Source organism: Rhinolophus ferrumequinum, chromosome 19 (assembly GCF_004115265.2).
Source record: "Rhinolophus ferrumequinum isolate MPI-CBG mRhiFer1 chromosome 19, mRhiFer1_v1.p, whole genome shotgun sequence".
Classification (NCBI taxonomy): Eukaryota; Metazoa; Chordata; class Mammalia; order Chiroptera; family Rhinolophidae; genus Rhinolophus; species Rhinolophus ferrumequinum.
Window position 1 is genome coordinate 22201666 of NC_046302.1, and position 14299 is coordinate 22215964.

The window sequence follows — 14299 nt, forward strand, 5'->3', positions numbered from 1 at the left end:
AATAGGCTATACGATATAGCCTTAGTGTGTAGTAAGCTGTACCATCTAGGTTTGTATAAGTATACTCTATGATGTTCTCACAATGACAAAATTAGCTAATGTTGTGTTCCTCAGAATGTGTCTCTGCCATTAAGCAACCTGTGACTACCGTGTTTCTCCGAAAATAAGACCGGATCTTATATTAAGGTTTGCTCCAAAAAGCTCATTAGGGCTTATGTTCAGGGGATGTCATCCTGAAAAATCATGCTAGGGCTTATTTTCCGGTTAGATCTTACTTTGGGGGAAACACGGTATATACTAGCTTAACCTATATAATGTACAAAAACTCTGCTCCTTTATTGCTCTTTCCCAATCCTTTTAGGTTGTTGATGTCACAGAGTTACATCTTTATACCTTGTGTGTCCCAAAATATAAACTCACAATCTTTTAAATGCATTAGTCTCTTAGGTTATGTATTATAGAAAACAAAATGTGGAGTTATAAATCAAAGTTTCAATAATTCCAGCTTTTAGACTAACACTTGTCTTTATCTAATGTGTCTCCAAAGTCATAGAAAACAAAAAAATGGAGTTACAAACCATTCTTAAAATAATACTAGCTTTTATAATTGCTCATGCATTTACCTTTATTGAAATTTTAATTTCTTCATGTGGCTTCAAGTTCCTGTCTAGTGTCCTCTCATTTTACCCTGCCAGACTCCCTTGAGCATTTCTTGTAAGGTAGAGCTACTGGTACAACAAAACCTGAACTCTCTCAGGTTTTGTTTATCTGGGAATATCTTAATTTATCCCTTACATTTGGAGGACAGTTTTGCCAGATACAAGAATCTAAATTGACTTTTTTTTTCTTTTAGCACTTTGAATATATCAGCCCATGACTTCTAGCCTCCAAAGTTTCTGATGAGAAATCTGCTCAGAATCTTATTGAGGATCCCTTGTATGTGATAAGTCACTTCTCTCTTGCTGCTTTCAAGAGTCTCTCTTTGTCTTTTGAAAGTTTATTATGTGTCTCATCATGGGTCTCTTTGAGTTCATCTTACTTGGAGTTCATTAAGCTTCTTAGATGTTTATATTTATATCATTCCTCAAATTTGAAATGTTGTCAGCCATTATTTCTTTAAATATTCTTTCTTCCCCTTCTGGCACCCCTACAATGCATATGTTTGACCGTATGATGGTGTCCCATAGGTCCTGTAGGCTTTGTTCACTTTGCAATCTTTTTTCTTTCTGTTCCTCACACTCAATAAGTTCCATTTTCTTATCTGCAAGTTCACTGATTCTTCTGCCTTCTCTAATTTGCTTTGAATCCTCTAGTGAAGTTTTCATTTCAGTCACTGTACTTTTCAGCTCCAGAATTTCTTTTTGGTTTCTTTCTCAGTTTTCTCTCTCTTCATTGATACTGTGTTTCCCCGAAAATAAGACCTAGCCGCACAATCATCTCTAATGTGTCTTTTGGAGCAAAAATTAATATAAGACCCGGTCTTATTTTACTATAGTGTAAAACCGGGTATAATATAATATAATACAATACTGGGTCTTACATTAGTTTTTGCTCCAAAAGTTACATTAGAGCTGATTGTCCAACTAAGTCTTATTTTCAGAGAAACAGGGTAGTTCCATTTTGTCCATACATCATTTTCTTGACTCTCCGCATATCTTCATTTTGTTCTTTGAACATCTTTAAAACAGTTCATACCCTTTTCCCCTACTCTTACTTATTTCCTTGGCTGTTCTTGGGATTTTGCTGTTCTGTATAAATTTAAACATCAGTTTAAATCCCACCAAAATCTCTGCTGGAATTTGAATTGGCATGGCCTTGAGCCCATAGGTCCACTGTCTTTCAGCTGATTTTTGTATATTTTTGAGCCTTCAATCTATGCACATGATTTATGTCTCCATTCACACATGCCTTCTTTAACATATTGCAATAAAGTGATGTATTTGTATAGGTTGCATACAATTTGTTGCATTTATCTGTTGTATTTATTCCTAGGCACCTTTTTATTCCTATTATAAATAATATTTGTGGTAATTGCCTATTCTGTTCCTAGTATATAGAAAGCAGGTTGTTTATTTTTTAAAATCATATGCCAATTGCCTTGTTAATTTCTTCTGATAATTTTTAGATTATTTTAGGTTATTTATGTAGACAATGATGTCAGCAGTGAGATTAGAATTATGGGCTGACTGTTTTTTTCCTTCTCTTTTCAGTACTTTAAAAATGCCTTTCCATTGTTTTCTGGTATTCATGTATGTGTTCACTTTCAAAGATAAAACATGTAAAGAAAAGTCACCCTGAGTTAAACTACAGGGAAACAGCAACACATGTGGAACTCCAATGACTTCAAACATTGGATGATCAAATATTCATTATTAAAAGCTGTGATAAAATGGTTAAAAATAAAATGTGGAATCACAAAAATGAGCAAGTAACAATTATCTATGAAGAAATGAATATAAAGATTTGAAAAAGAACCAAATAGGACATTGAGAAGTGAAAAATGTAATTGTTGAACTTAAAACTTCATTGGATGGGTAAAGCAGATTAAACCTGAGGGCCCAAATCAGGTTTGTTTTACTCCATAGAGGATATATGACTTTATTATAGGAACCAAGGATGACTATTGACTTGACACCACTTTAGCCATGTTCTAGGGAAGCTGACTTATTAACCAGCAGTCTCAGATAAAATTTCTCCAACAGAGGCCCAAGAACTAGTGCTAGCCACAGGCATTTGCTCCTGAGGCAGTTCTGCCTTTCCAGTGTGTGTGCTCATTGCTTATTTTTGCTGACACCTTTTGGACAACTTATGTGCACCCAACACTGGAATGAAAATGTCTTATGCCGGTCTAGTTATAATACCATGTAATGTCTCCTCAGTAAATCTAGTCCACTTACTGCCTGAAGCCAAAGTGTCACCATTAGTATTTTCTTTGGGAAATTTCTAGCTTATTACTTTTGCTCATTTTTCTATTGAGTGCTTATTGCTTTCTAGATTTATATGTGTGTATATATATCTATATATATGTAATTATTTGTTATATATGTTGTAAATATTTTTCTCCTAATCTTTTGTTTAATGTGTAAGTTTGTTTTTAATGTCTTTTGTTATATGAAGATTTTTAAGTCACAATACTAGATTTATCAGTCTCTTTCTATATGACTTTTGAATTTTACCTTATTCTAAGAAATTCTTCCTTGTCTTCTGCTCAGAATGATGTGCACCTATATTTTCTTTCAAGACATCTATACACACACAGCTCACATGTGCACACATACCTTTTCATCTTCAGTAATTCTTGATTTTATTTTTGTAAATGTCTGAAGCAGAAATTAGCTTTTCCCCAATTGGATTGCTCGTCTCAAAAGTAGTTACTGAAGAATTCATCATCCTTACCTTTCTGACTTGAAATGCCACCTTTATCATATACTAAATTCCCAATTACACAAAGGTGCATTTCTAGCATTTCATTTTAAGGCTATGTGTTTGTTTTATTTTATGTTAATATTTTTGTATTTTCAATTATACCTTCATTATTGGTTTTTATATCTGATGGAGTAAGTCCTTTTTCTTTCTTCCTTTTTAATCAAAGATGTCTTGTTATTTTTCTATCGCACATGAATTTTAGAAACAGGGCAGTTCTATGAAAGTTTTCCCTTGAGATTATGTGATTAGGTTAATGTGGGGGAGAGTTGACTATTTTATGATATGAACCATTTTAAACTATAGTTGTAGTTGTTAGCATTCAGTAAGGTTGTAGATACAAGAGAAACTGAAGACAGTGGCATAAGCAAGAGAGAAGATTCTCTCTCATATTTAGGAAAATTGGAAGTAGGCAGACCATTGCAGGTATAATAGTTCATGGTTTTGGGGACCTGGGCTCCTTCTTCAGTTTCTTTCTGTTCTTCAATCACACTAATCATATTCCCACTGTACATTATTTAGATGTGATATTTCCTGGACTCTGTCCCCAAGTCTTCATATGGTTTGGTCATTCTTATTTCAGTTTAAAAGTTTCAATTATCTTTATTTAGAGAGTCTTTGCTTGGCCAATCAATGTAAAGTGGCTTCTTAAATCATATCCACTGTCTTAAAGCACTTATCTTAAATTATCGTATTCATTTGTTTACTCTTCCTTGTGTTTCCTACCCCTTTTTAAATGTCTGAGAATTTATAATAATTTGTTCACCATTGTATAATGTTTAGAACAATGCTTGGTTCATAATAAGCATTCAAGTATTTGTTGAAAAAATGAATTTTATAAAAGAGAATAGGAGTACCTATAATCTTAACTATTTTTAAGATATCTTTTGGTTTTGCACAAAGATAGTTTTCAATTTTGTATAATGCTTTCTAGTAATTTGGGTCATATGTGGTTTACGCATATCTTTTTATGGTGGTATCTTTTTTTATTAAGTTTGCTTTCTTGGATATTAATATCACTTCAGTTATTGCTGAAATGAAGCTTAAAATAGACCCTTGGTTTAGACTCTTGTTAAATAAGAGGAGGTATTAGTGTTTGGCATTAAATCTTGTCTTGACTTGATTGGATGAGGTTTAGTAACATAGAATGATATCTACTTACTTTTTCAAAACTACTCGTTTAACTGAAAATTTTTTTCTGTTTGGTACTTTCCACTAAGAAAATCATACTTTCTATTCAGCTTGGCAGTACCCTGGGATGAGTAAGGGAAGCTATATAGTGCTTAAACACCAGAGGGTGCCAGAGATTCATGTTTATTCTTCAGATTTCAGAATCAGAAGTGACAAATATAGTAACCTCTGCATGTTTGTATAGTTAGCCCTATTGAAACTTGAGTGGCTATTTGATGATAATAAGAAATTGTTTATTTTTTGAAGATACGATAAGGCTTTATGGTTAAGTGGTGTTTTTTTGTCATATTTTAGAGAGAAATAAAATATTTGTGGATGAATAATGCATATACATATATTTCTTTTGTTAGAGAAGGCATTTTAACAGCTAAGAGTTTTGTGTTGTTTTTTTTTTTAATTTTTCTTTAAAAGCCGCTTTTAGAAAATAATATAGAAAGTGTGGCCAGTTAGCTCAGTTGGTTAGAGCAAGGTGCTAATAAGACCAAGATTGCTGGTTCGATCCCCGCATGGGCCACTGTGAGCTGCACCCTCCTTAGAAAAAAAAGAAAATAACATAGGACAAGATTACATGCTATTTGCATAAATAGTATTATTCCACCAACTGTAATGTCCATTTTTTCATATTTCAGGAGTCAGATTCTTTAGTGTAAATTAAATATGTGTTCTACCTTGCTTCATATGTAATTTATGTTTGGTTAAGTGTTTATTAAGAGTCCATCCTTATATGTACAAGTGTAGCAATAATGTACATTGGTTATATATATGGTTACATCATTCCAGAGCAAGGACTTAAAGAGAAAACAGTTTCTGGCAACAAAAACCCTCTCATCTTGTAAAGACAAAAGAGACAGGGCTTAAGCATCCATGTGAGCTGTGCCCAGGTAAATTTAGTGTTAAAATTCAACAAAAGAAGTCTTCTTGGAGTGGTTGCCTTATGCTAGATCTTGTTAGAAAATAGGTTCTGAAACATTCCTCACAGGGAAATTACAGAATGAGGACTTGGAGGTGAGATTGAAGTCTTTTGAAGTTTTTAGCCAGATTTTGTCATAGTAAAATGACATTTAAGAAAAATTATGTTTGTACTTAAAAAGTATGTTTGTACTTCCATACAGAACAAACTGGGAAGGAAAGACATTAGAAGTAGATACACTATAAAGCAAAGGTTAAAGTTAGGTGGGCAGGAGACAGGGCATATCTTTTTTATGTCATGGGTATCCTCAAGAAAGATCAAAGCCAAGAGACAGTGATAATGTTATGGTATGCTCATATAGTAAAAATTTTTTGACATGATTCGTCATTCAATTAATATATAAATATAGGAAAGGGATGGTAGATAATTTTGAAACAATTTATAAATACTTGCTAGTATAGATGAACAATTTCAGAATTACCCAGGGAACTTGCTAAAATTCTTGATTGCGGGGCTTTTCCAGATTGCAGATTGAGAAACACTGCAGTATACTATATTACATTTGAGTTAATAATAAGAAAGACAAAGAGAATCTCCCATGAGAAAAATAACTTCAAAAAAGATATAGAAGGAGGAATAAACAGAATGTGGGGTGAGTTTACATACTGGCTACAATAGAGTAGAGAGGTTATGCCTGAGAGTGGTGAAAAAAGAATATTGAAGCCAAACTTCTTTACCAGGGATTAGTAATCTAAGGGAACAGCTTGATCTTTTTAAAATAAAATTTTTGTTTATAGTTTTAAAGCAATTTATTTATTTGACTAGGTAATACATACATTTTTGCATGCAGCTCAAAAGGTGGGGAAATATAGTGGGGAAAATAAGGTTCTCCCTTGCTTGTTTTCCCCTCTGCTACCCAGAACCAGCCCGGTGCCAACCACTGTTAGCAATTGATTATGTATCTTTGTAGGTATAACCTTTTCAACATAGATGATAGTATATAATATATATGTTTTACATTTTGGTTTTTAGTTTAGTGATAAAACTACATATTCATTGTGATTTGGTGTTTTTAACAGTTGCATGATGATGGACATTAGATTGTTTCCAGAGTTTTGTACAAGGAAAACAAAACAGCAATGACTGTCATTTCACCTAGTTTCTAGGAAGAACAGCTTATTCATTTTAAATTGTCAGACAATGTTAAACAACTCTCCATGGAGGTTGTATTAACAAATTATATCTACCAACAAAGCTTAAGATAACATATTTTCACATGTTCTAGTAATCTTTAAAAAAAATTGCCAATCTAATAGGTGAAAAATTATGTATTTCTCTTATGAGTAGGATATAACATCATATATTTGAGTCATTTTAAGTTTTCTGTTAATTGAAGATTCTTATGCTTTGTCTTTGGATCATTGGTCTTTTCCTTAGGGATTTGTAGGAGCTCTTTATGTATCAAGGTAATTTTTCCTTGATATGAATTACTTCCTTCAATCCTCTAAGATGTAAGGACTATAATGTCCCCATTTTACTGAAGACGCAGGTTTAAAGAGGTTAATTGATTTGCCTTATTTCACAAAAATAATAAGTGGCAGAGTCAGGATTCCACAGTAGGCAGTTTGACTCAGAACCCTCATCATTTTTACCTGCTGTTCTACTTCCCAGTACATTGTAATAGAAAACAACACACTGAGCACATAGCAATTACTCAACTATTTAAGTACCATTTACATACTATTCTGAGAAGAATGATATGTGATAAAGATGATTAACATGACCAATAAAATTATTCTAGTTGGAGTTTAAGGCCACTCCATTGATTATTAGAAAACAGAGTAAGGCCTGCCATAACCAAGACAAAACTTGCTCTCAGAAGTTCAAAAGTTATAGCAATTGGACAAAAATTTTAAAAGTATAAAAACAGATTAAACCAGCATTTCTAAAGTAGGCATTTGAGGTAGGCCTGGGATATAGATAAGGCTTTGACAACTGAAAAGATAATAATGCAAGAGGAGTTGAAGACTATGACAGGGGGAGGAAATAATAGCCTGAGCAAAGACTAGAATCAGTAGGAGCTATTTGATAGTGAATAATGGGAGGGAGGAGAGCTAGGTTAAGGTCATTACCTGGAAGACATTGAGTATCAGGTCAAGTTCATGGGAACAGGAAGGTTTTTGAGCAGGAAAGTGATGTGATTCACTCTACTTGAGAAGAATTAGTAGTCTGGTGCTATTTTTTTAAAGAGGGTGGGAGAGATTTAAGGCAGGCATAAGCAGCAGTTAACTCTATCAAAAGCTCAAGAATTTGATCAGTTTCAGAAGCCAGACTACAAGGCATTCATGAAAATTAGGTAATACTTCTTTAATTTTTATATAGTACCCTATTACACCCCACAGAATCATAAGTTGGAAGCCTTTTTCTACTGACACACTATTAGATTTGTTTTTTGTATGTCTTGTTAAAACAAAATAGATTGTTTTTCATAGAGCCTTCATCAAAAGGCACCGCATTAGACCAGAAGACTTGAAGACGTGGTGCAGAGATTCTCTGTTTCTTTTTGAAAATTAAAACCAAACCAGAATCACACACATGCCTCAACATCTAAGGCTTTATTACTGTCCTGGCCTGTCTCAGCCTTATTGATAATGCTGCTACAACACTGTGTCTTTACTTTCCTACAGTCTGCTCCCTTTCTTAGGGGAAATTTGAAATGGCTTGGATGCTGTTTATTGTGGCACCTTTTCCTCGTCCCTCAGGAGGGGTTTTCCTCTACTCCTGCTGCCCTCTGTAACCATAGCAACTGGCAGCTATACTAGAGGGAGTTGTGTTCAGCTTGGGGCCAAATAGGAGGGAAGACAGGCAAAAACAAACCTTATTGGGTGGTTTGTTCCCTGCTTATTTGGAGAGAAGGGCTGCAAGAAGATTCTAAAAAAACATGAGATTGTCTTCTCATTGATGAATTCTATTCCATTCTGGTACTATGCTAGCTGCTGGTAGTAAGTAGGCCTGGTATTGGTCTCTGCAGCCTGTGTGAGATCTTGCAGTTTGCAGGGCCTGTGTACCTGGCATACAACTGAAATTGTAAACATTCAGTGTTCTGTGCGTGTGTATAAAGGCCATGTGTTTTATACCTTAAACAATTCTGATTTTATTTTTAAGGGAAGGATAAGATTATATGTCTAAGCTTCATCTTATTTTTTTCTATCTCACGTTTTCTTTAAATGTTTTTTTTCTTAAATCACTAATCTAAGTACATAATACAAAATTCAAAAGGCAGAAAGGAGTATAATATAGTTTAAATCTTCTTCCTATCTCTGTTTCTCTATTTCCCTCTCCAAAGAAGAATATCTCATGTATTTTTCCATATAAGTGTATGTTTGTGTATAATTTTTGCAAGATGCAGCTTATTCTGTACTTTGTTTTTCTTTTCTTTTTTGTTCCTTCAGAGTACAACTTGGCAATTGTTCTGTATCAGGTCAGAGAGAGCTGCCTCATTCTTTAAGTGCCTGAGAGGGACCTTAGAAAGTACCTACTCTAAGTTACTTGTTTTTCAGAGGAGGAAAAATTTGAGTCCCAAAGATACTGAGTAACTGGTTAGGATTCTGTTTTAGAGTGAACTGACTTTTCATTGATGTGCACTTGGTCATTTTTTAAAATAGGCTTTGTTTATTAGAGCAGTTTTATGTTCATAGTAAAATCAAATGTAGAGAATTCCCCCTACTCCCACTCATACACAACCTCCCTCATCAACGTCGCCAGCCAGAGTGGCATGTTTGTTCCAATTGATGAACCTGCACTGACATCGCTATCAACCAGAGTCCATAGCTTACATTATGGTTCACTCTTGGTGTTGTACATTCTTTGGGTTTTGCAAATGTATAATGACATGTATCTACCTATTCATCTCTCCCTCACCTTTAATTCCTGGCAGCCACTGGTCATACTGTTGCCATGCTTTTGCCTTTTCCAGAATGTCATATAGTTGAAATTACCAGTATGTAGCCTTTTCAGGTTGACTTCCTTCACTTAATAATATGCATTCATGTCTTTTCATGGTGTGATGGCTCATATCTTTTTAGTGCTAAATAATATTTCATTGTTTGGACATACCACAGTTTATCCATTTACTTACTGAAGACATCTTGGTTGTTTCCAAGTTTGGGCAATAATGAATAAAGCTGCTACAAACATTCATGCCCAGGTTTTTGTGTGGACATAAATGTTCAGCTCCTTTAAGTGAATACTAAGGAGTGCAATTGCTGGATCATGTGGTATGTTTAGTTTTGTAATGAACCGTCAAACTGTCTCTCAGAGTAGGTGTACCATTCTGTATTCCCACGAGCAATGAAGGAAATTTCCTGTTGCTTCACATCTTTGTCAGCATTTGGTTTTGTCAGTGTTCAGAATTTTGGCCATTTAATAGGTGTGTAGTGTTACCTTGTTTTAATTTGCATTTCCCTGGTGACATAAGATGTATACACTCTTTTCATATGCTTATTTGCCATCTATATACCTACCTATATTCTTTGGTGAGCTTTCTTTTCACATATTCCAATGTTTTTAATTGGGTTTGTTTTCTTATTGTTGAAATTTAAGAGTTCTTTGTATGTTTTTTTATGACAGTCCTTTATCAGATGTGTTTTATTTTTTTTTTAATGTTTTCTTCCAGTCTGTGGCTTATCTTTTTATTCTCTTGGTTTTTAAAAACTACTTTTTACTCAGACTTCTTAAAATACTTTTTTACTCTGATCTTGGTTCATCTTTGGGTTTATAGTTCCACCATTCTTACACTTTAGATGTTTAAATGTTTCAGTGTTTCTGGACATACTACTTTATTTACATAGGTGGCAAATTGATTCGTAGAACCATTGTCAGCCTCTCATACCTCTGACAATACTTGCTCTGTGACATTTGATAAGGTGGAGTTCAACCATTTTTGTGTAGTTTTTTTATATTGCATATTTCATTTGGTGGTTTGATATACTAATTTTTTTGCTTTTTCTTTTCCCCATTGCAGAAACATACTTTTTAATGTTGAGCTTTTAAATATACTGTTTTGATTATACAACCATTGTTCTTTGTCTTTACGTTCAACTGCTGTGTCTAACACTTAACTTTTTTTCACTTAGTTTGCATCTCTTATATGTTTTGGGTGTGAACCCTTCCCCACCGCCAATGCGCTATATTTTCAAGTTGAACACCAGAAGCCTTCATTTTTTTGGGCACTTGACAATTGTAATTTATTTACCTTGTCTGTAGATAAATACATTATCACAGAGAGGTTCATGATTTAAATCTATTAACATGAGTCCACATGATACACCATTTGAACCATACAATAAAGAGAAACAACATCTTTTTTATATAATAATGGTTGTGTAAATTATGTTATGCATTGTGTGTGAGTTATGATCAGTAATGTGCTTGTTATTATATAGGTGATGCAAGAATTTTAGTATTCTCTCTCTCTCTCTCTCTCTCTCTCTCTCTCTCTCTGTCTCCCTCTCCCTCCCTCCCTCCCTCCCTCTCCGTCTCCCTCTCCCCCCCCTTAAATATATACACGCATCTTAGTACTGTAGCCATAGAGCAATTTTGTAAAAAACGACTATTTAATTTTGCTTGTTCAAATAAAGAGTTTAAACATATTTTGTGTTTTATATATATGCCTTTTATACATGTATGTGTACAATTTTATATGTTATATATAGGCTCTTTGCAGCCGTTTGTTCAAGGATGCAGTTTAATGAATTCAATTGGTACAGACGGGGAATACCAAAAGTCTGAAGTAGAGACACAAAACTAGTTTTAACTGTTTGGTTTCAGAATAGCTAGTCAAGAAAGCTTCTTCTCAAGGCCCTTTATGTGAGTATTGATCTCTTAGAACTGGGTGATTTCTCCTGCCCCTCAGTGAAACAGTGGAGTGCGCTGGGGCTTTTAATCATTTTGGATAAAAATAAAGAAGTCTGTTTTCATTTCTGTGTCTTTCATTTCAGGGGATTTGTGGATAACTTAGTATAAGTTCCACATTCCTTTTGGCGTATCTCATTTACTAAACAAAGGGAGAGATGGGCACTAAAAGACAAAGTTGCTTATGATTTATTTTTCTGATGTTAAATTTACACACTGGTTAGAGACACCAATTAATTTCAAAGACTTACAGGGAAGATAGTCATTCTTTAGTTCTTCTCTTGCTTGGATAAATTGAATAAAATCATGTCTTTAGTTATAAGGAGAGATCTATAATTCTTTGCTCTCTTAAATCATTCATACAGAAAGCACCACCACCGCCAGTACCAAAAAAGCTCTATCTTTGTTTTCTAATAGAGATGAAGATGACATCAATGATGTGACTTCCATGGCAGGGGTCAGCCTTAAAGAAGAAAATGCCTGCATCTTAGCAACAAACTCTGAATTGGTTGGCACACTTGTTCAGTCATGTAAAGATGAACCATTTCTTCTCATTGGAGCTCTACAAAAGAGAATTTTAGACATTGGTAAGTGCAAACTTATGATTATTGACCTAATGGGACTGTCTGTTCCATGGAAAATGTTATCAAAGAGAGAGCTTTGATTGGTCTTCCTGGAACTCTGAGGCTTACATAAAGCTCTGGAAATAATTAAGATGTCATAGGTGTTATAGAAAGAAGTATTTTAAAAATTATTAACATAACTTCAATCATATAATGTATGGTTTCTGGTTTAGATAATAGAAGTTAATATTTTATTTATATTTCTTAATGGGAGAATAGATGTATATATTTTTATGTAAATATATACATATGATATACTATTTTTTTCTGTCCCGTTTCTTCCTTGGTTGGCCTTTAGATGTGTATGTTTACAAATGCACACTTAGGTTACAAGTTTGTTTTTATGAAATAAATAAACAACTAACAAGGTTAAGTCCTCTTTTTTTTTTTTTTTTTTTTTATCTCAACCCTGAAATTCAAACCCAACCTTGGCTTAGAAGAATATTAGGGTTCTCTCTAGGTCCAGGAGTAGTTGTTATGTGGCTGCAGTGTATGTAAGGAAATGAAAGAGAACATACCACTTTTATTCTGGAGCCAAACAGCTTTTTTTGTTGTTGTTTAATACCAAACTTGCAATAATGTGAAAGACTACAATCTCCCTAAATTAACTGAAAAAAGAGACAGTTGGGAGAGATATTATTGTGTGAGTTATCATATTCCTTGTGTCCCAACCCTGGGTCTTATTTGAGACCAGCTTTCCTCCTTCACCCATGTCAAATTTGGGCACCAGTACTAGTGACCTTTGAATATATTTGACTATGAACCTTTACATTTTATATTGAAGGACTAACACAAAAATGTGAAGACTTCTGATTTTAGATACGTCCATGATATATTTAAGGTCTACACAGCGCATTACTATTACATATTTTAAGTTTACTTTATAAAATACTAAATAAAGTAATGTTTGAGCTCCTACTATATGCTATATAAATTACTACTTTTTTTTAATCTCTAAGTTGGGCATATATCTTTCTTTGATCATGAAAAAACTATAATTTACAAGTAATCCAAAAGGATGGGAATTCAGAAGAGCTAATTGTAAAGTGTTTATTTGCTATTGGCTTGTGTTTTGTTTGACTTTTCTCCCCCACCCTTCTTCCTCTTTCTCTCTCTCATTCTCTCTTTTTTGTTTTCTTCTTTGCTTATGTATTTTGTACTGTACAGGAGCTAGTTCCTTAATTTTGGAGCTAAATTAAGTTCAGAATTAATTGGAGTTAATTAATTAAACTTAGGCTCTATACCTTCCTGTGACAGCTTGGGAAATTTCCTGATATTTGAACTCCTTGTTACCTTATAATTGTATGGAGCTTAGATAGAGCAGAAGTAAATACTTAATTTTTTCAATTCCCTGCCTCCCTTAAACAAATTTTATTTCTAGCATTATTTAAACCTTGATTATATGATAGGAAAATTTTTAGCTTTGACGGAGCAATTTTGATCATTTAGGACAGGGACTGGCAAATTTTTTTCCATGAAGGGCCAGATAGTGGTAAATATTTGCCTCTTTGTGGGCCATGTGGTCTGTGTCACAACTGCACAACTTGGCTGTTACTTTGCAAAAGCAGCCGTAGACTGTAAGTGCATAGATAAGATTGTGTTCCCATCAAATGTTATACTCTAAAAGAGAGTACATTTAGTTTGTATCCTCTACTTTCAAGGAGAATTCTGGGGACACCTATTTGTATTTTCAGTTCTTAATGATGAAGCATAAAATTGTCATTTAATATCATGGGAAATTGCAAAACTTCTTATTTCTGAATTACCGACCCTTTAAAAAAAAGAAAAAACAGAATGAATAGAGTTATGTATTTTTAGAAATGTTTTCTATTTATAGTAAAATATTATCTTTATAGAACAGGTCAGAACCAAGACAGTTCCTTAACAGGAATTATAAATTTACCCAAAGAATCTTTTTAGAAGATTTTTCTACTCGAATATGTTAGGAGAGTAAACATGCCATGTTCTCCTTTTTTTGCTAATTACCTAAATTAAATTACACAGACATTCTGTAAAATCACAGAACAAGCTTGCAAGCACCAGTTATATCTCCTTAATCAGTTATGTTGACTTTGTTGAAGGGGGTGTTTTATTTAAAAGTGGGAATTTTTCCCTGTTCCAGAAAAGCATCGGAGTAGCTGGTTTGGGAAAGAAGGGCTTTTTGAATACTTGAATATGCTAATCACCATTTGAATTTCCCAGCCCCCACTAGCCAGATTGGCACATTGCTAGTTTCTCA

General features: G+C 33.8%; 1 protein-coding gene across 5 annotated transcripts in view; it reads left to right on the top strand.

The window, feature by feature from the left end:
- TAF4B (TATA-box binding protein associated factor 4b) overlaps nt 1-14299 on the top strand; it is a 108745-nt gene that overhangs the window by 43041 nt on the left and 51405 nt on the right. For all 5 annotated transcript variants that reach the window (XR_004425712.1, XM_033135580.1, XM_033135579.1 and 2 more), the window contains one exon: nt 11855-12024. Coding sequence is in view for 4 of the 5 variants with exons in the window: in XM_033135580.1 (XP_032991471.1) it covers nt 11855-12024 (170 nt within the window). In the remaining variant the exon portion in view is untranslated. The remainder of the gene's footprint in view (nt 1-11854; nt 12025-14299) is intronic.